Source organism: Lactuca virosa, chromosome 1 (assembly GCF_052849685.1).
Source record: "Lactuca virosa cultivar CGN04683 chromosome 1, Lactuca_virosa_CGN04683_v6, whole genome shotgun sequence".
Classification (NCBI taxonomy): Eukaryota; Viridiplantae; Streptophyta; class Magnoliopsida; order Asterales; family Asteraceae; genus Lactuca; species Lactuca virosa.
The window spans coordinates 139,422,322-139,445,765 of NC_136426.1; the positions used below are offsets into that span (position 1 = coordinate 139,422,322).

The 23,444-nt window shown below is 37.0% G+C and overlaps 1 protein-coding gene across 3 annotated transcripts; it reads right to left on the reverse strand.

Annotated features, from left to right (window-relative positions):
* Window positions 1-2,437: 2,437 nt before the first annotated feature.
* On the reverse strand, window positions 2,438-7,618 carry LOC145106867 (uncharacterized). Of its 3 annotated transcripts, none has more exons than XM_079043799.1 (6): window positions 7,348-7,618; window positions 4,193-4,870; window positions 3,755-3,946; window positions 3,348-3,476; window positions 3,077-3,247; window positions 2,438-2,758 (listed from the first exon to the last, which is right to left on the reverse strand). In XM_079043799.1, exons 1-5 carry the CDS (start codon window positions 7,531-7,533, stop codon window positions 3,140-3,142), a joined length of 1,293 nt encoding a protein of 430 aa, XP_078899925.1. In that variant the 5' UTR covers window positions 7,534-7,618; the 3' UTR covers window positions 2,438-2,758; window positions 3,077-3,139. The 3 variants fall into 3 exon arrangements, with proteins under 3 accessions (XP_078899925.1, XP_078899920.1, XP_078899928.1); XM_079043794.1 differs by having other exon boundaries at window positions 3,077-3,250; XM_079043802.1 differs by lacking the exon at window positions 7,348-7,618 and adding an exon at window positions 4,962-5,016 and having other exon boundaries at window positions 3,077-3,250.
* Window positions 7,619-23,444: the final 15,826 nt, after the last annotated feature.

Sequence of the window (23,444 nt, forward strand, 5' to 3'; positions counted from 1 at the left end):
TATATAATAATTATAATTAACAATATTTTATCTACATAAATTAAAAATTAGACATAATTAAAGTTCATTAAACCTCCAATAAGCTATATGTTATTCCTTTTTTAAAAATAATATAATTAAAATTTAAAATAATAAAACTAAAAATTACCCTTAAAGATTACATAACTAAAAATAAGTTATACTGTAATTTTTAACTCAACTCCATAATGCAATGCAAAGAACACCCCTTTAACAAGATAATGAAAATTAACAAAACTGAAAGTTCCATTCCATTTATTTTTCATTCCTATGGAATGAAGCATTTTAATTAATTTCTTGATCCCATATATGTTTCGATAAATGTAAAGTTGCTTGCACAAAAACTTTCATGAAACTCATAATGAGAACATGAGAATTGGTTGTAACTTTCATGTAGGTTTTGAGACATGGGAGCGAATTTGAACATATCGCTTCTTATAACCCAAAACAATCTCCAAATGATGTATCATTGGCCCTAATGATAAGTACACGCCAAAAATTTACTTTCCATTGAAAATGTAATGTCTTAATAAGAAAAAAAATTAAAAGTCCTAATACGCCAAAATTACAAAAACTATTGCTTAAACTTCCACTACAAAGGGCGGCTTAAAATCTCGTTACTATAATTTTGTTATACTTGAAGATCATTATACATGGATTGTTTCAGTAATCTTTTCATACGTAAGGACCATTATATAATTAAACATGGACCGTTATAACGATGTCATATTTATGGACCGTTATATAGTTTATTTATAAATAGGATCCATTTATGTAAAAAAAAACTACATGGACCAAAAATATAAATCATGCAAATTAAAATACAATGACCAAAACTATCAGGAAATGTAATATCGTTATTATATATGGACAATTTTTGAAATTTTCCTATTATATAGGACCATTTCTATAACTTTGTCTTATAGATGGGATGTTACTATAATTTTATTTTACATATGGAGTATTTCTGCAATTTCATTATTCGATAAAGACCATTTTGTAATTTATCTTACACACGGACCATTTCTATACGTTTGTCATTTTGGATATTTTTTTTACATAAGGATTATTTATGTAACTTTCATTAGGGCTGTGCATGGGTCGGTTTTGGACCCAAACCCAACCCAACCCATAAATGTTCGGTTTCTGGTTTTCAGAACCCAATAGGATCGGTTTCTGGTCGGTTCGGTTTCTTGGGTTCTGAGGTCGGTTTGGTCGGTTTCTTGGGTTCAACCCATACACTTACGGGTTCTGGGTTTAAACCCATGGGTTTTAACCCATTTTCCAAAAACGAAGCAATAAGTAAAATACTTCAAAAACACCAAATTGAAGTTAAATACTTCAAAAAACATGGGTCTTACAACCAAATAGTCTACTACAAGTTACAACCAAAGCCCGAAATAGTCTATTATAACAAAAAAAACAATCAAGTATGAGTCGGTTTCTCGGGTTGGATGGGTCGGTTTCTTGGGGCGGTTTGTCGGTTTTAAGTATGGGTCGGTTTCTCGGGTTGGATGGGTCAGTTTCTGGGTAAAAACCGAAACCGAACCCGACTTTTCGGTTTTTAAAAAATTCAAACCCTAACCGTCGGTTTTTCTTCGGTTTCGGTTTTTTCGGTTTCGGTTTCGTCGGTTTTAGTCGGTTTCTCGGTTTGTTGGTTTGGGTTTGCTCACCCCTAATTTTCATACTCAAGAACCATTACATAATTAGACATGGATCATTTTTATAATTGTATCGTATTTAAGGACCATTATATAGTTTGTTTGTACATATGAATTATTTATGTAAAAAAACACTACTGGGACCAAAATTATAATTCTTGCAAACTAAAAACTACAAGACCAAATTTTCATTTAAGCATTTCCTGCGATTTAGAAGGGATATATAATATGAAATACCAAACACGTAAAAACTCAATCAAACCATATGTCAAGATAAACTTCAGAAAGTAAGCTTTGCATTTGATACATTTTAACCCAATTAATTTGTGTGTTATGTGCAAAGAATACACTTGATATCAAACGTGGGTTTTCTAGCAATTTTTTTTTAACACACATGAATTTGAATACTAGAACCCTTGATAGGTAAAGTGATGAATACATTAATGTTACTTGTATTTGTTAGTTAAATGCAAAATATGTTAAAAGCAACTCATTTGAATCATTATAGCTTTTTGATGAGAATGCAAAACTAAGAAGGGAAATTTCTTCTATAAGTGAGGTTGCAAACAATGTTATCGTTATCTTTAATTTGGTGTAAGCATACGGGTAATAATATAAATTTTAACTAGCGGAGTGGAGTTATTTATCCCCTTTTAAGCGCACTGAAATTGCATGTACCTTGTCTGCTCATTGCTAAGTATGCAGCGTTTGTTTTATATATATTTGTTGTTTCAGAAAAAAAAAAAACTATTATCAAGTTCATTTTAACTCTGTTTTTACATAAACGACCTCTTCCTTTTTTTTTTCCATTACAAATCCATCTTCATTTTATAATTTCTACATTACTTATAAGTCGATTATTCATATATTGTTTTTGTGTCACTCCTCTTTTGATAACGGCTAAGGTTGTTTCTTCAATCAAGAAAGCCAACCTCCATTGACAATTCCATCATATTCAAATGCGCACCAAAAAATTTGATGATGGAGCAACCATTCGTCATTGTTGACAATGCTTTATCTTTTCTTTTTTTTAACTTCGTCTTGATTTATCTGATTTTCTCTCGATATTTTTTCATCATCTACAACAACGCAACAACATGGTCACACAAAGCAAAAACTAGGGATCTTTTGTTAAATATGAAAATAAAGAGTTTACGTTGAGAGTACTTATATAATTACGTATGTTGCATTGACAAAAATTTCCTTACATATTACATGATTAACTAAAAGTTACATGATCAGCTAAAAGAAATTAGATAACGTTTTTTTTTCCTTCGTAATTTTGGCACAAGTTATGCGAATAAGAAATAAACAATATCTTAAATAAAATGATTTTAATATTAAATTAATTTTAAATGGTAACTTTATAAAATACTTTAAAAAAAAAAAAAATTAACCTTGATATATATCCAGTTTCACCAACAGTTCGTTGCGTTCCAGCTCTCATCATCTCCATGGATTCAAATCCATGATTGGATCGGATAATTGCATTTGAATGAATTCAATCCACTTAGATGGGGGAAGATGTCCGATGATTCCAAACTCTGTTCTTCATCCTTCACTACAACCTGCTGATTCACAAGAACAAATTCGATTTCAATAAATTTTCGGGTTTGTAAACAGGTAAAGTGAATAATGCAGATCAATCATCAATCAATTGGACATTACATCGAAAGATCTTCCATTTTCATCGGTATCGTTGCTGTTGCTTCTATTGTTCTCCCCGAATTCATCGTTCTTTGCAAATCTTCCCCTTACTCGTGGCCGGCTATCTGCCAGAGTTTTCCGGCATGCGTACTGCAGAAAGAGCTCCGAATTTAGTCTGATAATCTCTTCGAACAAGGTAATCAGTGTATCAGATAGCAATTCACGAATCTAATTGTTTATATTCTTTACAATTTTCATCTTAAGAATATAAATTTTCTTTGCAATCTCATTTTTGTTGCAGAAAATAAGAGGAGATGATTGCGATTTGCGAATGTTGAAAAGGTCTGATACTTCCTCTGAATCAAGTACTGAATCAGATACCGAGTGATAGAAATTAGAATTAGCATATGATTCTTGGGTTTTTTTACCTTGATTTTCTTCTTGAAATTCCTTTCTTTTCTTTTCTTCAAGTATCTATGGATCTTCTCTTTCCTTTCTTCAGTTGTGAGCTTGGTGGCAACTCTGAAGGTTTCTGACTCCAAGCTTGTGATATCGGACACCAATGGCGTTGTAGAACTCACACTTCCTTTTACAAGATGCTGGCTTTCATTGCTAAGTGCCTTTAAGTTTCAACAAATGAAAACAAACATAAACCTATTGTTAGAAACAATATAACTACTATTTTACTACCACATAACATTTATAATAAATAAATAAATAAATAATTATTCTTCTAATAACTCTAAGTTGGGCAGTGTCCTGTCCCAAAAGAATTTAATCCACATTGGAATTGAAACTCTTACACAGTTTTCGAACTATATACCCCCTCAGAACCAAGTGTATCCAAATAACATTTCGAAAAACACCTGAAGTTCATTAGAGCTGTAAACGTGTAGCGGAGGATCACAACCAAAGATTGCACCGTTGTCTCCATGGAATTCAAGTTCATGACGTGGCATGTCATTTCCTAAAAACAAATTCCCTTTGAAAATCCCGGAACCTTCGTACGAATTTATAGATGGATCAATGAACGAATAATTACGAGACAAACAATCATTCAACCGCATGAACTTCAAAGGTGACACAGAGTTTAGACTGCTCTCTTCACAAACGGTCGGCAATGGTTGTGTTTGTCCAATTGTGGGCCCCACTTGATCATTCAAAACCGTATTACTATATGAAAAAATACGAGCGACATTTGTGTCATTGTTTTCATCGATTGTAGTAGGGATTTGGTTTTGGAGCAAATCTAGGTCAAATTGGTCTTGATTACTAAAAGGGTACTGATGGTTAGTGAAATGGGAAGCGTTTGCGAGATCAATAGGGGTAGAAATGTCATTTTCCATGATTTCTTCTTCAAACATCAAAGGGAAGTTGGCGGTGGTGGTGGTGGCGGCATTGATAATATCCGGTGGGTTGGAGGATTGTTCTTCATAGCAACAATTTGAACTCGAAGCAACTTCAGAGTTTTGCATGGTTTCTTGAAACAAATCCGATTCACAAAACTCTAACATTTGAGCATTAAACGGGCTCCATAGTTGTTCCTATGAAAACAAAAGAACCAAAAGAATGACATTTAGATCATGAAAAAAGGAAAAGATATATAATTGTAAAACATATGCAAACAACATGAACCTCAACAAAATGAAATGTTTTCTCAAATCTTGTACAATGGGTTTTCATTCGTGATCGATTCACATTTTGTACCAAACTTTCGTCCTTTTGTACTATGCTATAAAAAAGGGGAAAAAATGTTCTAGTCAAATGTGCACCATGTGCCCCTTATGAAAGCTAAGTTGACCAACTTAAAACCAAATTCGATGGGATAAAAAAAGAATATAAATTTGGCCCCTTTTTTTAAGTGATATGAACCTATTCAACAGTAATATGTACTTATCAGGTTCAGATTCTGTGTTTTTTGTTTGACATGAAGCAGAACAAGAATTCGTGCTATGCATCCAAAGTTTCTCATGTTTAATAAGGTCAACAATATCTAAACGAGATTAATGTTTATTATAACTAATGTTTACTTTCTATAAAAAAAAAGTTGTTTTTATTGCAACCTTTTAGGAGCTATTCACACCATGGAACAAATATTATAGAAGTAAATCAAATATACAACAGTCTCAACGGTTCAACCCAACTAGAATCCAACCTAAAATAAATCAAATCAGAATTTTCAACCAATTTAATTAAATAACTTGAGTTAGTGCTGAAATTTTTGTTGTACCATAAACCCATCTACTCATTAAATATATAATGATGTTTATTTTAGATTTATTTAATATTTCAATTTGGACTATTAATGACTAGTTATGTTTTTTTTAACTTGAACTTTTTTTTTTTTTTTTGTCATTTTGTGTAAAATCTAAAAAGTTTAAATGGATTAACCTAGGTAACTTTGATCATGTTGGAGAAAAGTAAATGAGCTAACATGAAGGTTACCAAATTTATCTGATAAATCGAGTTGGGTTAAAATCTCAAACCATTTACTTATGTTGGATGGATTGGAAAATTTCCAGTATTTTTATATTGGAATTAAGTAGTTGTTAGAGATTCGAATTCTTGACCATTTATGTTATCAAAACATACTTGAACCAACCATGCTACGCTTATGACCAAAAGGTATACCGCCTTGGGCATCTCCTACCGACTAGTTCTATGACCAACATGGGTGGTAACTGGTAAACCAGAGGTGATGCTCAGACGTGAACCTAAGCAGCTAAGCTCTCACTGTAGACATATCCTTCAATTATAATCTGATTGAAATCAATAAAACGGTGAATAAACATGAAATATAGCTATAGTCAATGTGAAACTGTACAACATTCGAATATGTACGAAAATACGAAAATACCCATATTTGGAAAGAGAAGTTGGAACCATAATTTTGCATTAAAAGGACGTGCATAAAACTAATTGCCATTCAAAAGAAATGCTCCAAGTCTCAATCTCAAAGAATCGAAGAACTACAAGACTACTTAAACATTACGCGGCTATGTTTATATTCTTGAAATTATTGAAATAGTAGTCCAAATAGTGATTTTGGCACATAGAAAATGACGTATTAGGTAGTGAAGTTAGATAAGCAAAAGCATGCATGAGTTTCTTTCTCCTTCTTTTTTTCTTTTAGACGTCAAGAATCAAATCAAAGATAAGAATGAAAATGAAATTGGAATGGAATGTGACAAAGTTCCTTTTATCTTTTTCCATCTTTACAACTTGATGCATATTGTTGTTGTTTACGTTTTGTCAAAAATAAAAGGTGTAAAACTTTTCTAATTGAAAATGAAATGGATAACGTATATGTTATATTTTTGGCTTGAGAATTTTATATACATTGTGCATGCACATTTGACAAAATTGAGATGGAAATAAATACATACTTGAAAAAAAAAACAAAGATATGCATCAATCTTAAATATTGTAGATGTTTTTGAGTTTCGTTGGGGCATAAAATAATTATTAAAAAAAAAAAGAACATAGATTGTTCTGTGAGTTTTTTTTTTTTTTTTTTTTTTTTTTTTTTTTTTTTTTTTTTTTTTTTTTTTTTTCAGAACAAAAAGTGATTAAAAACTCCTTTATATTCCAACTATTTCTCCTAATTTTGGAAATAAATTGATAAAAAAAGTTTTAAAAGTATTAAAATAATAAAAATATCCTTAGAGTTTTACCCTAAATTTATATGCTCATTTTATAATTTTTTTTTCTTTCTAAAAAACATAAACACAATGTAATCATGATTGTATATAATCACAATTCACCGTGGATGTTTTATTGATTGTTGGTGTTTCATGATCTACTTTTCACGTAATGAATTTAGATCAGTTTATCAAATTTCAAAAATCTTTAATTCAAGCTCAATTTACTCATTTTGGGTATAGATCATTGACAAAAAAAAAAAAAAAAAAGAAAGAAAGAAAGATTAAATGAGCCTTTTCTTGTAGTTTTTCTGTAAAATTTTACACCTAAATGACATGAACATTCATTTAAATAAACGAGTGAATAATGCAGTATTTACCATCGAACATTGTTCTGGTGGCAGAATCACATCAGGCAACATTATTTTGTTCTTGGATCGACGAACAAGTTTTGAGTTTTTGAAAAAACAAGAATCAATCAAATCAAAAACCCTATGTGCAATGAAGAGAATCAATAGAAACATGTAGCTTGTCGGAAACTTGTCTTCTAGGCTCCAAGTAGACATGTGAAAACGTTGAAGGAAGATGAACCTCCATGAGAAATGTTTCTGAGATTAAAAAAAAAGGAAAAACAAAAGAAAATTTTGTGTTTTTAAAATGAGAAAATAGAGACATTAGGAAAATAGTTTTTAAAGTATGGTTTATATAGGTTACGAGGATGGGTTTTTTGCACGTTATTCTCGTTGTCCTATTACCTCGCTGAGCCATACATTGACCACGTGCTATATAATATTGCCTACAAATTAGTTAGTTATAGTTGACAATTTTTCTAAATTGGAATTATTAAATCTATAAAAAAAATCTAAAAATTAAACAATGTTATCTCATATTTAAGTTTATGAGGTTTAAGAACAACCTCAATATATACATCAAAGTTTATTATATGCTAGACTAAATTTGTCTATAAATTTTGAACATTATCAAGTATACTTACACCATTAGAGTGGATTTCAGCCTTGTGTGTCATTCACCGTGGGTTGCTATTATTGAGTCATGATAAGACGTAGTTAGGATAAAACGGTTACATGAACATAAATGAACAAATTCTATCATATTGAATGACATATTGGACGTCACATAAGTTGTTAAATACCATTTCATCGGTTAAAATATGTTCTAATGGTATAATGAGACATAGAAAAAGGTTTATTGATCTATTGAATGCAACTAAAATATAAGTGACTTAAAGAAAAATTGAGAAATATTTGTTGTAATTTTGTGACATTATCCATTTTTAATGACGCGATACCAAGTTGGTAGATCCGAGCAAAACTGAAATGCAACCGGTAATTATAAGGTAGTAATATAATTCCTAAATTTATATTTCATTGGAAACTAGTGGCTTAAATTGAAGATTCGTTTAGAATTCCATGTTTTTATTGATAATCTATATTTTCCTATGAAATTCATTCTCATTAGATGATACGTATAAATAATACACGATACATACAAGGCACATGGGCCAAAACAATGGAGCCTAACTACAATGGGCTAGAATAATACAATACAAACATATACATAAATGTACCCACTAACATCCCCTTGCTGTTTTATCGGGAGGAGAATTTTGAACGTTTAAACTAGACTTGAACTCGTTAAACATATACATAAATGTCAACGTACTGAGCGGAAGAGGGCACGCGAAAAACACAAATTGCGACCCTAGCAACCAGATCATGAACAAAATGAATATCAATCTCTATGTGTTTCGTGCACTGGTGTTGAATCGGGTTCGATGTCATGTAAACATAACTGATATTGTCACAATAGAAAATGGTGGCTTTGGTGGGCGGACACTTAAGCTCATAAAGCAAATTTCGAACCCAACATGTCTCTGCAACAACGTTGGCAATGCCACAATATTTCGCCTCTGCACAAGACCGCGAGATAACCCCTTGTCGTTTAGAAGACCATGAGATGAGATTATTACCAATAAAAATACAGTATCCTTGTAACACCCCGTTTATTAAATAAATAAATAGACAAATTAATAAACGAATAGAAGCCCTAAAACCAATAATATTGAGCAAGGTGTTGGTTTTAAGGAGTTAAAAGTCACAATTATAGAAGTTGGGGGTTAAAATGTAACTTCCGGATTAAATTTGTAAAGACTTTTGAAGGTTGAGGACTGTTTAGTAAATTATGGGTTTAATTTGAAAGGATTTTTGAAGATAGGGGCTGCTTGGTAATTAGTAGAACTTATTATGAGAGGAATTATGGAAGCAAGGGGCTAAAGGGTAACTTCGGGACCTAAGTTGAAAAGCTTTTGGATAGCTGGGGTTAAAAAGGTAAAATGTGGATTGAATTTTTAAAGAAAAGGGAAAGGAGGGACTATATCTGCCATTATGGAAACTAGTTAAGGGATCGGGTATATAACCCATCACCCCTTCGAGAACCCTAAACCTAAATGGACAACAGTCGTCGCTCTCACTCCCTCAATCTCCGGTGCCGCACCACCACCTCCGTTGAGGTCGCCAACCGTCGGATGTCGCCATAGGGCTGTTGATTCACGTCGTCTCTTGCGTGTGTGACGTGTTGCTGGGTAGTGAATCAAGAAACAAACCGCGGCCACCACCGTGAGGTGGTGGCTTTCATCGCAAAACACTACTGTTGCCGCCTTCTTGACCCAATTCCCTCGTCGTCGCCGTTCATAGGGTTGTCCATTGTAGTGCTTTTATTTGACTGCCTTATGCTGCCACCCCAAAGCGACCGAGGTGGTTGCGTGACTTGCGACTGGGCTTGCTCGCGTGGGTCGATGTTGCTTGGCTGGGAACAAAAAGGAGTCACCGCCACCACCGTGAGGTAGTGGCTGCCATCCCAAAACCGCTGCTGTCGCCGTCGTGAGCCACCAGGTGGGTGGTTGGAGTGTATATCACAATCTGAAGTGTGTGTATGTGTGTTTTGTGTGGCTAGAAAACCAAGGAAGCCACCACCACCACCGTGAGGTGGTGGTTGCCGCCATGCGCCACCGCCAACCACCACAAGGTGGTTGTGTGTGTATTTTATTTTGATGTGTTACTTGGGATTAAATCACTGTAAAGTGTAATTATAGATTAGGATAATAAAGAAAACTCAAAACCACCACCGTGAGGTGGTGGCTGCCGCCACCAGCCGTCGTGTTGGGTGGCGGTGTGCCTCGTTTGGGTTTTGACTCGTTTGGGATGCTTGGACAGAATGGGCCTAATGAAACCCTAGTGGGCCCAAAGAAACCCTAATAGGCCCAATGAAGCCCTAATTGACCTAACAGCCCAACCATGTGACTAATGGGCTAGTATTGGGTTGGAAACCCTAATTAGGGTTTGGAAAACCCTAATGGCATAAAACCCTAATTTTGGGAATTATCGGGACCCGTACTTGAATTAATTACGAAACTGAAAATGTTAATTAATAATCATTTGCAAATTAACATAAGGCAATATTGGACTTAATGGATTAAGTCCTTAATGGGTTAAGTAGGAATACTTAACCCTAATCGTCATTTCATGTGAAAACCCTAATTTCACTTGGGCCTTGAGTTGGGCCTTCCTATTGGGTTTTGGTGATTGGACTATTGGATGACTTTAGGGTACGGCCCATGTGAGAGACTTGGGCCCAATTTGGAAAACTGGGCCATAGGTGGGCCATAACTGGGCCTTGATGATTATGTGATATTGGTCCATGGGAATACCAAGAGTTTGGACTAGAATAATTGGATGGGCCTTAAGGAAAGACCATGTAGAGGTCTGGGCCCAATTTGGAAAATTAGGCCATATGTTGGGCTTTGGCCCATTATTTGACTATTGGTCCTTTGGAGTGTGATTTGGACCTTGGGCTTAGAACCCAATTATTAATTGGGTATTGTTTGATATTGGCAGTTCGGGAATCTGTCAACCAGCAGCTGGAGTTTCATCCGCGGGACTTCAGCAGTGCCAGGTGAGTTTTCCTCACTATATCAACAGGGTCTACGGCACCAAGGTCAGCCTTTTATGGTTCACATCCTGGTTTAGGATGGTTGCTATGTTATTGATCTGTTAGATTTCATCCTGGTTTTAGGATGGTTGCTATGTGTAACGCCCGTGTTTCTGGGCTAAGCATTAGTATAGTGATGTAATAGTCAGATCAACCATTATAACCTCTTTTGAAGTAATAAAGATGAATTATTCTAGTAATACGTGAATTATGTGAATTTATGTGTTTATTACTTGTTTATAATGATATAATAAAGGGATAATGACTTGAGAGGGTAATGTATTTTAGCTTTTGGTTACATTTGGTCACTAAATTATTTTTCGTGCATTATTAACCCTTGAACTTGTTGAAATGTATAGATTATACCAGTATGACCGGTAATAGTGGATTTTGCCGGTTTCCGGCGTTGTTTCCGGCCAAACACGTTTTCCAGTCATCTTCTCCGGCCAAACTCGATTTTCCGGCATTGCTTCCGATGACACATTTGGTCAAACTCGATTCCTACCTAAGACCACCGCCAACAGCTCCCAAATCAGCCACCAGTCACCACCCTTACCCCCACCAGTCACCACCTTTACCTTCAATTACCCCACCATAACCCACTAAAACCACCATTGGTTCACTGCCAATATAACCACACCTGCAAATCGAAAATAAGAAAAGTATTAAATCTTGTTACACCGTCAAACCCACACACCATTCTCTATCTGTCGACAATCAAACCTGCAACTCAAAGGGGGAAAATAAAGTCTACAATCGATTTTGAGAGAAGAAGGAAACAATGACCTCGCTGGAGAAATGCCAGACAAGATCAGAAATATTGTTCAAAGATAAAAAACATTAAAAGAAACAATGTATGATTCACTAATCAATGCAAGATTCGATTTTGTTCTTATGTTCTAACTAAAAACTCAGATTTAAACAAATTGAAAGATTGCAGGAAGGAGAAGGAAGAACCCAAACCAATGGTGAGAAATCGACCCAAATAAGAATCTGAAAGAAATGCACCCAAAACAGGGGAAAAATTGGAAGCAACAGTCCAAAGAAAGAGTATATTTGTGAGAAATTGACCAAAATATGAATTCCGGTATAATTCCTCCATTTGCTCCCCATTTTCTTCGTTTTTTTTCTTCTGAAAAGTAATAAAGGGGTTTCTCTTTATATATCGGTTATGGGTTAATCTTTATGGTTAAAAAGAGGGGAAAGAAACTGTAGAGCATTTTGGATATGATTTTGCTCAAGAAAGGGGACTAACCATGATTTTGCAGGAAAATCGAGTTTGACCGGAGAAGATGAGCGGAAAACTCATGTTTGACCGGAAACCAGCAAAACCTACTATTACCGGTCACACTGGTATAATCTATACATTTCAACAAGTTCAAGGGTTAATAATGCACGAAAAATAATTTAGTGACCAAATGTAACCAAAAGCTAAAATACATTACCCTCTCCAGTCATTATTGATGGGTTTTAGGTAAACAAATAAACTAGAAAACAATTCCTAAGTTCACATGCAACCTACTTTGGATCTATGTTTTAACTATTGAACATACAACTTTGAATTGCAAAACAAGAACCCTAGAGGAGAGAGGCTAATTTCGAAATTAACAAACTAGGGTTTAGGGTTTACATACCTTTCAATTGTTATAGCAAACAATTGATATTCCCTTGATCTTGATCTTGATCTTCTTGGAAGCTTTAGCACCACAAGTGTAATGCCTCTAATGGAATCACACCCAAACTAGCAAGAAGGAAAGTAGAAGAAGAGAGAGGAGAGGGAGTATGCAATTTCGGCCAAGGTATTCTTCCAAAGAATCAGTACACAAAATGTGAGCCAGGAGGCTCCTTAAATAGTTGAGGGAACTAGGGTTTAGGGAAAACCCTAGTTATCCTTTGCTTAGGGCCTAAGCAAACCCAAGGGCCTTATCCAAGCCCCTATGGACGAAATTATTAGGGTTTCCCCTAAAGATTTCGTCCACCCTCTTCCAAGGGGGTTCTAGAGCCTTCCACTCAACTATTAGATAATTGCAAACTAGTCCCTGCACTTTATAATTAATTCTTTTAACCCCAAAATTAATTCTGATTAATTTTTGGCTAACAATTAATTAAACATAATGATTTCTTATTAATATATTAATCCATTAACATATTAATAAATCATTTATATATATATTAATTTATTAATCTTATAAATTAATATCTCTCCTTTCATAATTTCCTTGTCCAGTTGCTAGGTTGAGGGCAACCCAAAAGGACTGTGCTGCTATCAATTCAAGTACATACCAATTATAGTTATGGGCTTAGACACCTAATCCAACAGTCTCCCACTTGGATAAGTTTGTAACTATAATTGCTAGTATGCCTTCTAAATTTGACCAGCAAATTGTAGCTTCCAAAAAGCTGCTGCCGAACTCTGACCCAGTCAGTTACGTGTCCTAAGATAAGTGATCATATAACCCTTCGTTCTGCTTGATATCCCCAGACAAAAGACATGGAATGTAATCAATCTATTTGTCCAGAATCTATGTTTCCCGATTCCTGATTTGTGATGATGTAGGACTTCTAATCGAACACATCAATTTAGTCTTGGCTGGGCCCAGCACATAAGTCAACACCAAATCATCGAGGGGCCCACAGATATCGCTTTTCCTGTTAGGGCAAAAGGAACGAATAAACGTTGACTCATATGCTTGTATCTTTTACTTATCAAATTATGCATGACAATACGTTTTATAACACCAAGTTACTGATGCGTTTTCGTATCACCAATGCACAACCGACTTGTAAATTACAACTCATATATCTTCGTTTCAAGATTATAAGATATTATCGTCTCAGTATTACTCGTGATGAATTCCATGAAGTAATACTCTGAGCGTGGGTTTATCCAATACTCAAATCTCAATTTCTGAGTACTCATGAACATTGCAGCAATTCTATTGCCATGTCTATCCTTAGACAATCTGCAATCCAATTCATGACAGTCTTAATTCACTACTTACTTCCAAGAGTACGAGCGACTGTGGAGTTTGAATAATCTCATTATTCAGGAAGTAAAACATGCAAAAATGAAACACAATAATAAACAATCGACAAAAGGTAGTAGCCAAACTTATAAATAATACTTTATTATTTAATCACCAAAAGTCAATTACATTTACTTTGTTACAAGTTTCAAAAACTAATCTAACTACTAAAACTAATATCATCTTTCAGTCCTATGCTCCGAGCATGCTGAATATGCTTAGCCCTACTCAGACCCTTTGTGAGGGGATCTGCTGGGTTATCTTCAGATGACACCCTCTTTACTATAAGATGGCCTTCTTCAACTCTATGTCTGATGAAATGGTACTTTCTGTCGATATGTCTGGTCTTACCATGATCTCTCGGTTCCTTTGTCAAGGCAACCGCTCCTTCATTATCGCAGAACAGTTCCATAGGCTCCTGGATGGTTGGAACAACTCCGAGATCCCCGATGAAGTTCCTCAACCAAGCTGCTTCTTTCGACGCTTCACTTGCTGCTATGTACTCTGATTCACAAGTAGAATCAGCCACCGTATTTTGCTTGGAACTCTTCCAAGTAACTGCTCCTCCATTCAGTAAAAACACCCAGCCTGACTGAGAACGGAAGTTATCTCTATCCGTCTGAAAGCTGGCATCACTGTAACCATCTACTCTCAAAGTATCACTGCCACCAAGCACAAGGACCCAGTCCTTTGTCCTTCGCAAATACTTGAGTATATTCTTAACTGCTATCCAATGAGCTCTACCTGGGTTTCCCTGATAGCAACTGACCATGCTCAAAGCAAATACCACATCAGGACGAGTACATGTCATAGCGTACATGATCGATCCGACAGCGGAAGCATAAGGTACACGACTCATGTCATCTATTTCAACATCTGTACTCGGGCATTGAGTCTTACTCAATTTGGTATTGCTCTGGATAGGTAGCTCTCCCTTCTTGGAATTTTCCATACTAAACCTCTTTAGTACCTTATCCAAGTATGTGCTCTGACTAAGTCCAATTAGTCTCTTCTTTCTATCTCTCAATATTCTAATCCCAAGAATATAGGCAGCTTCTCCAAGGTCTTTCATGGCAAAACACTTTCCAAGCCAAGACTTAACTTCTTTCAAGGTTGGAACGTCGTTACCAATGAGTAATATGTCATCGACATATAACACCAGAAAAGTTACTATACTCCCACTAGCCTTGATATACACACAAAACTCATCTTCACTTCTAGAGAAACCAAACTCTTTGACTTTCTCATGGAAGCAAAGATTCCAACTGCGAGATGCTTGTTTCAATCCATAAATGGATTTCTCAAGCTTGCACACTCTATTGGGAAACTTTGCATCAACAAAACCCTCTGGCTGACTCATGTAAACATCTTCAGCCAACTTCCCATTAAGGAAAGCAGTTTTGACATCCATCTGCCAGATTTCATAATCATGAAAGGCAGCTATGGCGAGCAATATCCTAATAGATTTAATCTTAGCCACTGGCGAAAAAGTCTCATCATAGTCAACCCCTGGGGTTTGAGTAAAACCTTTTGCAACCAGTCGAGCCTTGAATGTATGCACATTCCCATCCATGTCTGTCTTCTTCTTGAAGATCCATTTGCACCCAACTGTCTTGCGACCTGGTGCACTATCAACCAAATTCCAAACTTGGTTGTCATACATGGACTTAATCTCGCTGTCCATTGCCTCTTTCCACTTGGAAGCCTCTGGGCCTTCCATTGCTTCCTTATAAGTGACTGGTTCATCTAAGTTTACCAGTGTTCTGTCACTTATGAATGTGTCACCATCTGAAGTAATATGAAAACCATACAACTCAGGTGGCACACTCACCCTAGTGGATCTTCTAAGAGGTAATGAGTTATCGATTGGTTCAACAGGAACTGTTTCCTCTGGTTGAGTGCTAGTGTCATCTAAGGTTCCTTCATTGGCTGACTCTTGAATTTCTTCAAGGTCAATAGTGCTCCCACTGTCCTCTTTGAATATGAGCTCTCTTTCAAGAAAGACTCCTCTTCGTGCTACAAAGACCATGTTTTCACTAGGCCTGTGGAACAAATATCCAAAAGACTGCTTTGGGTAACCAATGAAAACACATTTCTCACTTCTAGCTGCTAGCTTGTCGTGAGTCTCTCGTCTTACGAAAGCTTCACAACCCCAGACTTTAATATGTGCTAACGAGGGAACTTTCCCTGTCCACATTTCGTGAGGTGTTTTGGCAACCTTCTTTGTAGGGACAAGATTGAGGATGTGGGCGGCTGTCTCTAAGGCATACCCCCAGAAGTGAATAGGAAGCGAAGCCCGACTCATCATAGAACGAACCATGTCTAACAAGGTTCGATTGCGCCTCTCAGCTACACCATTTAACTGTGGTGTCCTAGGAGGAGTCAATTGTGAGACTATCCCACATTCTTTCAGATAGTCGTTAAACTCGATACTAAGATACTCCCCGCCTCTATCGGATCTAAGTATCTTTATCTTTCTGCCCAATTGATTTTCGACTTCATGCTTAAACTCTTTGAACTTTTCAAAAGTTTCTGACTTATGCTTGATCAAGTAGATATATCCATATCTGCTATAATCGTCAGTGAAAGTCACATAGAATCGATTAGCATCTCTTGTAGTTGATCTGAAGGGCCCACACACATCCGTGTGTATGAGATCCAACAGACCTTCACCTCTTTCACAAGACCCTGTGAATGGTGATTTTGTCATCTTTCCCAAAAGACAAGATTCACACATATCATTTGATTTTAGGTCAAATGATTCCAACACTCCATCCTTTTGGAGTTGGGCTATGCGTTTCTTGTTAATGTGTCCAAGACGACAATGCCACAAGCATGCCTTGTCTACACTATTAGACAAGTCAATATTAAGTACATTATTTCCTAGGCTATCAACACAAGTCACTGTTTTATACACACCATTACAAGGCAAAGCTTCAAACATAAAAACACCATTCTTATAAACAGAAATTGAACCATTCAAATCATTAAAAGAATATGTAAAACCTTGTCTGAACAATGCATGAAATGAAATAATGTTTCTCGTCATCTCAGACGAATAACAACAATTTATTAAATCTAATCTAACATCATTACTAAGCAGAAGCTGATAAACTCCGATCTTGGTTACTGGTGAAGACTTTCTGTTTCCCATGATCAGGTTTATCCTTCCTCGCTCTATCTCCTCACTTTCCTTTAGACCCTGCCGAAGATGGCTTCACTTTGCCATCCTTGATATCTTGCAGATATTGTGGGCAAGATCTCTTCCAATGCCCTTTTTGGTTGCAGTAAAAGCAAACTGCCTCTTTTGGATCAGAAACATGGGGAGTGGAACCATTGGGCTTAGCCTTTGGGCCATTACTAGATGACCCAGCTTGAGCCTTGCTCTTCCAGTTTTGCTTGGGAGGACCTTTCCTCTTTTTACCCTTTCCCTGTCCAATAGCCAAAACAGGGGCACTCGTAGGTGTGGAGGGTATACTTTTACCCTTCATCCCTGCCTCAGCTGTCTGCAACAAGTTGTGCAATTGGGCCAAGGTCTGCTCAGTATTGTTCAAATGGTAAGTTAGAATAAACTGACCATAACATTCAGGAAGTGAGTTCAAGACCATGTCAATGGCCAATTCCTCATCAAAGTGAATATTGAGCTTGACCAAACGCTCTATGTAGCGTTGCATTCTTTGCACATGTGACACAACTGACTCCCCATCTTTCATCTTGCAAGCCATGAGTGACTTGACTACTTCGAACTTTTCTTGACGAGCTCGCTTATGGTACTTTTCCATAAGGTCCTTGTTCATCTCGAAAGGCCAGTAGTCCTCATAGTACCTCTGCAGTTCTGGGGACATAGTTGCCACCATGATGCATGCCACTTTGGTAGCATCATCGTAATGTTTCTTGTAGGCAGCAAGATCTTCAGGAGTAGCTTCATTCTCATCAAGCTCTTTGAGCTCCTTTTCAAGAACATATTCTTTGTTCTCGAAACGAAGAGCCATCTTGATGTTGCGCATCCAATCGTTATAGTTTGAGCCATCCATAACGACTTTGGAGCATATATTGAGCAAGGAGAAGTTCTCGAAACGAAAAAACCCTTTGATCCAAAACCCTAGAAATCGAAAATTTTGGCCTTTAGGGTTTAATAGCTATAAACCCTAATTTGCAATTCAACAATTGTAGCAATTCAATTTAAAACAACAATGGCTCTGATACCACTGATGGGTTTTAGGTAAAACAAATAAACTAGAAAACAATTCCTAAGTTCACATGCAACCTACTTTGGATCTATGTTTTAACTATTGAACATACAACTTTGAATTGCAAAACAAGAACCCTAGAGGAGAGAGGCTAATTTCGAAATTAACAAACTAGGGTTTAGGGTTTACATACCTTTCAATTGTTATAGCAAACAATTGATATTCCCTTGATCTTGATCTTGATCTTCTTGGAAGCTTTAGCACCACAAGTGTAATGCCTCTAATGGAATCACACCCAAACTAGCAAGAAGGAAAGTAGAAGAAGAGAGAGGAGAGGGAGTATGCAATTTCGGCCAAGGTATTCTTCCAAAGAATCAGTACACAAAATGTGAGCCAGGAGGCTCCTTAAATAGTTGAGGGAACTAGGGTTTAGGGAAAACCCTAGTTATCCTTTGCTTAGGGCCTAAGCAAACCCAAGGGCCTTATCCAAGCCCCTATGGACGAAATTATTAGGGTTTCCCCTAAAGATTTCGTCCACCCTCTTCCAAGGGGGTTCTAGAGCCTTCCACTCAACTATTAGATAATTGCAAACTAGTCCCTGCACTTTATAATTAATTCTTTTAACCCCAAAATTAATTCTGATTAATTTCTGGCTAACAATTAATTAAACATAATGATTTCTTATTAATATATTAATCCATTAACATATTAATAAATCATTTATATATATATTAATTTATTAATCTTATAAATTAATATCTCTCCTTTCATAATTTCCTTGTCCAGTTGCTAGGTTGAGGGCAACCCAAAAGGACTGTGCTGCTATCAATTCAAGTACATACCAATTATAGTTATGGGCTTAGACACCTAATCCAACAATTATCCCTATAATAAATAAAGGATAAAAATAAGCGTCAAAAATAAAGTGTTAGATAAACCCAATATCGATGAAGAAAGTTTTATTGGTCGTGACAAGGATTCCGGACATATAAAGAACGCCGAAATCCGAGTTATAACGAAGAAGTTATGACCTGTCGAAGTTTCACGACAAAACCGGCATGACGCTGTGTGACGTAAATAGTGAATTTACGATAGAGGACTTTTTGGCCTTAGTAATCTAAACCAAAGTTGTAGTATACGTTAAACCGATAGCGTGCATAAAAAGAACGCCAAAATCTGACTTCGTATGAGGAAGTTATGAATTTTCTAAGATTTGGCTTAGCGGTGCACAGCCCGAAACTCGAATTTTGGATTGAGCGGTTTTTGGCCTACACGACCTAAATGAGAATTGAAGATCTCATTAATAGGAACTCAATGGTAAAAAGACAGACGAAAATGGACTCCGTATGTAGAAGTTATGAATTTTACGCGGGCATTTAACAGTATAATCTCCTCGTACTGTTAAATTTAAAATCGGTCGAGAATTAGCCGACGGAGTCAAAATGAAAGTTGTAGATCTTATTTTTACCTACGCGTGGATATAAAGAACATCAAAAAACGGAGCTCGTATGTGAAAGTTACGGATTTTAGAAGTCGGAAGTGTACTGTGCGAAAATGGGTGACGTGACACAATCTTGGCCATTGCTTTCTCCCCAAGTCTTGCCACCAGATGGTGACATGTGGCACCAAGTTCGACCATATTTCACCCTATAAATAGAACCTCTCCCACCCTCATTTTCTTCACACCTTTCCCATTCTTTCTTCTCTCTACTCTCTCTCTAGACCTCCCAAAACCCCCCTAAGCCCTAGGGAACTCCCCTAGCGCTAGAAGAAAGCCCCGGAGTGCATGACGGCTCCGAGAAGAAGAGCTTTTCGGCTCGGGAACGCTGCTCCAAGCGAAGCCCGGTTTTCGAGAAAACCCGTTGTAAGTGAGCTACGCCTACGCTATTTTTAATATAGCTTTTAATTAATTATAGTATCGTTATAGGACCTTATAATAATTATTTGGGCTATTATTATGAGTTATATAAGTGTCGTTATAATATATTTTTAAGTACTCGCGGTACGGGGAATCTGGTTTAAAGGGTCGCATAGGGTTGTTGGATTTCAGAAGTGTTATATGCCAAAATGGTCCTGCCCTCCGGTGTTTTATGTCTGGCCCATGTCTGTACATAGTGGTTGGAAAATATTGTTTAAACGCTTATATAATAATAATAGTAATAATAATAAGACTAATGATTAGTCACGGTAAATATTAGACTAAAATCTAGTGGTAATAATACTAGGTTTCGTCGAAGGAAATTATTTTTAAGAAGCGAAGCTCTGTCTGAGTTCGGAATCACCACCTTTTCAGGTGAGTGCATAGTCACTTTCATCTTACACATAGATATGAAGTATTTAATATAAACTACGTGCTATGTGTGCATATTGTCTGAATACTTGCTGTCTATGCCGATGAAAGATTTTTATACATGTTTTAAATGATTTAAACTGTATATGTATTTTATATCTACAAAAATGTTGGGGTAAAACATGGGTAGATGTAATAGACGATGTGTGATAAAATGATGAGAGGCCTCGATGTTGTTGTTGTTGATTTTGTCATCTAGCGGAGTATAGATGACGACCACGGACTCTTCTAGACAGTCCAGTGGAACGCTAGCAGGCTCGCAACCTGTAGGTGTTTGTGAACGATGTGTTCACCGGTGTACTCCATCCCCCTCATGGTTTCCTTAAGGACATTTATTGCTGAGGAATCCCCTTAGCAGTAGTGTCCATCCCGATGATGATCCTTAGGCTAGGTCCCTTATGATAGGTGTTTAGGGACGTAAAGTGAGGATAACGGTAACGGGTAATCGGGTTATTGTTGGTTGATGAAATTAAATAACTTATTTATTGTGGGTTGAAAACCTATGTGCTCACCAGGCTCCCAAGCCTGACCCACTCAATTTCATGTATTACAGGTAGTGGCGCTCGAGCATAGATGTGATGTTTTGGATGAGGGATTACAGATATAGGCCTGTAGATATGAATAAATGTAGTAAGGCTTATATTGTATTGTTTATGCTTTTGATCTGTATCGAACATGACATCCCGAGGTTTTTTAATGAAATACATTTCTACGGAAATGCTTTGATAAATCTTTATCATATTTTATTTTGGGAACAAATTCCGAAACACTTTTATTTAAAATGTTACTCTGATTTTTAAACAAAGCATAAAAAAAATTGGTCTTTTCTAGCCGTGAAAATGGGGATGTCACACTATGCTAGTAATCTGTTAGATTGATATCTTGGTTGTAGGATGGTTGCTATGTTAGAGATCGGTTTGATCGGTATCCTGGTTATAGGATGGTTGCCATGTTAGTGATCTGTTAGATCTGTTCGGCTATCTGTTATTGCATGCTAGCGTATGATATTTATGTGTACATGTTTATTGGTTTGGGGAAAGGATTGAGGTAGGTCCTGCTGTGTGCAGTAGGCCAAGACACCATGTGCGGACCGGGTAGACTGCAGGCTCGGGCCGCGCAAATCTAGTCAGGTCGAAGGCCCAGCGAGCGGTCTGGATAGGCTGAAGGCCCCGAGGAGGGCGGTCCAGATGTGCCGAGGGCTCGGAGAGCGGTCCAGATAGACTGAGGATCGGGATTCGGTCCAGTCAGATTGATGGCTCATTATGCATGTTGTTTGCTTATATGTTTATATGATATGGTTATATCTGTATGGTGTTGGTATTTTGGGGGTAACTCACTAAGCCTTTGAGCTTACATTTATCAATTATTGTTTCAGGTACTTCTGATGATCGCGGGAAGGCGAAGGCATGATCGTGCACCTCCTCATGTTTTATGGATTTGATTTTGGGAAACTCTGATATTAAACCATTTTGAAAACATGTTTGTAATATTTATTGGTTTCTGAATAACTTAAAAAGTTTTAAATTGGCTTGAATTTTACGGATGTTACAAGTTGGTATCAGAGCCTTGGTTTGAGTTAATTGGAGGAAACAATCGCGTGTCTCCAGTCTCAAACTGAGGACAAGAAATTAAAATGATTTTCTTAAGATGTTTTCAAAATAATAAAGGAGGATGCAAGTGTACGATCAGCCGGAGCTCGCAGATAGACCCCAAAATACCTTACGGATTATTTGAGTTATGAGATATGATTAGAACAACATGCTAGTACTAGGCTAGGGATCTTCAGGAATTGCATGATATAATTGCCTGATTATATGATGCATGATAGCCTAGGGTTTTCCTTATATGAAATTGACATCATTACTGTAGTTGCTTAGTGTATGCATCACGACCGTACATAATTAAGATCTTATATCTTGAGAATGTTTGGTTTGGCCTTATTTCCTGTTCTTGTTTGATGAAGGGATTAGGGTAGGATCAACTATTCGAAAGTATATAGGGTCCAGCGTTATGTATGGCTAGCATACACGAGTGTTGCAGGGTTGGTGGAAGTTTCATGGGTGGGTTGTGCGGGGTCCGTAGGCCAGTTATGAGATATTTAGCATTCCTATAGGAGTGAGGATTGAGCGCTCTCTATGCATATGTATATTGTTAGGGCGTTGTGATGATACTTGGGACAAATATGGGTAGGTGTGGAAGTTAGTATGGGCCCGTACTGCTGAAAGCACATGACCCATACGCGTAGCAAGGAAGTCACAACCCCTAGGGTTTAGTTGGGAGTTGGTTCCCTGTTATTATATGGGTTATCAGAGATCTTTCCGGAGTATTACCAGAATGGTGGTTACCAGACATCTTGAGACCGGATCCGGGTTAGGATCGGGAGCTGGCAGCCAGGATAGGCCAGTATTATCAGAGGATCGTGTCAGGGAGATCATCCGGGAGGAGGTGATTGAGATTGTCTGGGGTCAGATTCCGGAGATGTTTGGGTCTAACAAGACCGCCATGGTTGAGTATTTCGACGAGCGCTATGCAACCATTGCTGAGACGGCTGCCGCAGCAGCTTCAACAGCTGTAATGTTGGCAGGGGGAGGAGCTGGTCAAGCTTTCCAGTACCGGGACTTGTTACTGGGACATATTCTGATGAGCAGAGGGTTGCAGTTACTTGGGATCAAGGAGATGTTCTGTACTCATTACATTCCGCGGGTTGAGCGGGAGTAGCTAGCACAAGAGTTTCTGGATTTGAGGCTTCGGGGGTTTTTCTCGAGGCCGAAATGCGAGATGCGGGGACTCCGAAAGGGAGTGATGATTATGTGCAGCTGGAGTTTTGCAGCTGGAAGTAGAATGGTTAATTTATGGATTGGAATGTCGTTTTCTAGGGCAAGGATTGTGCCTTTTCAGTTTTT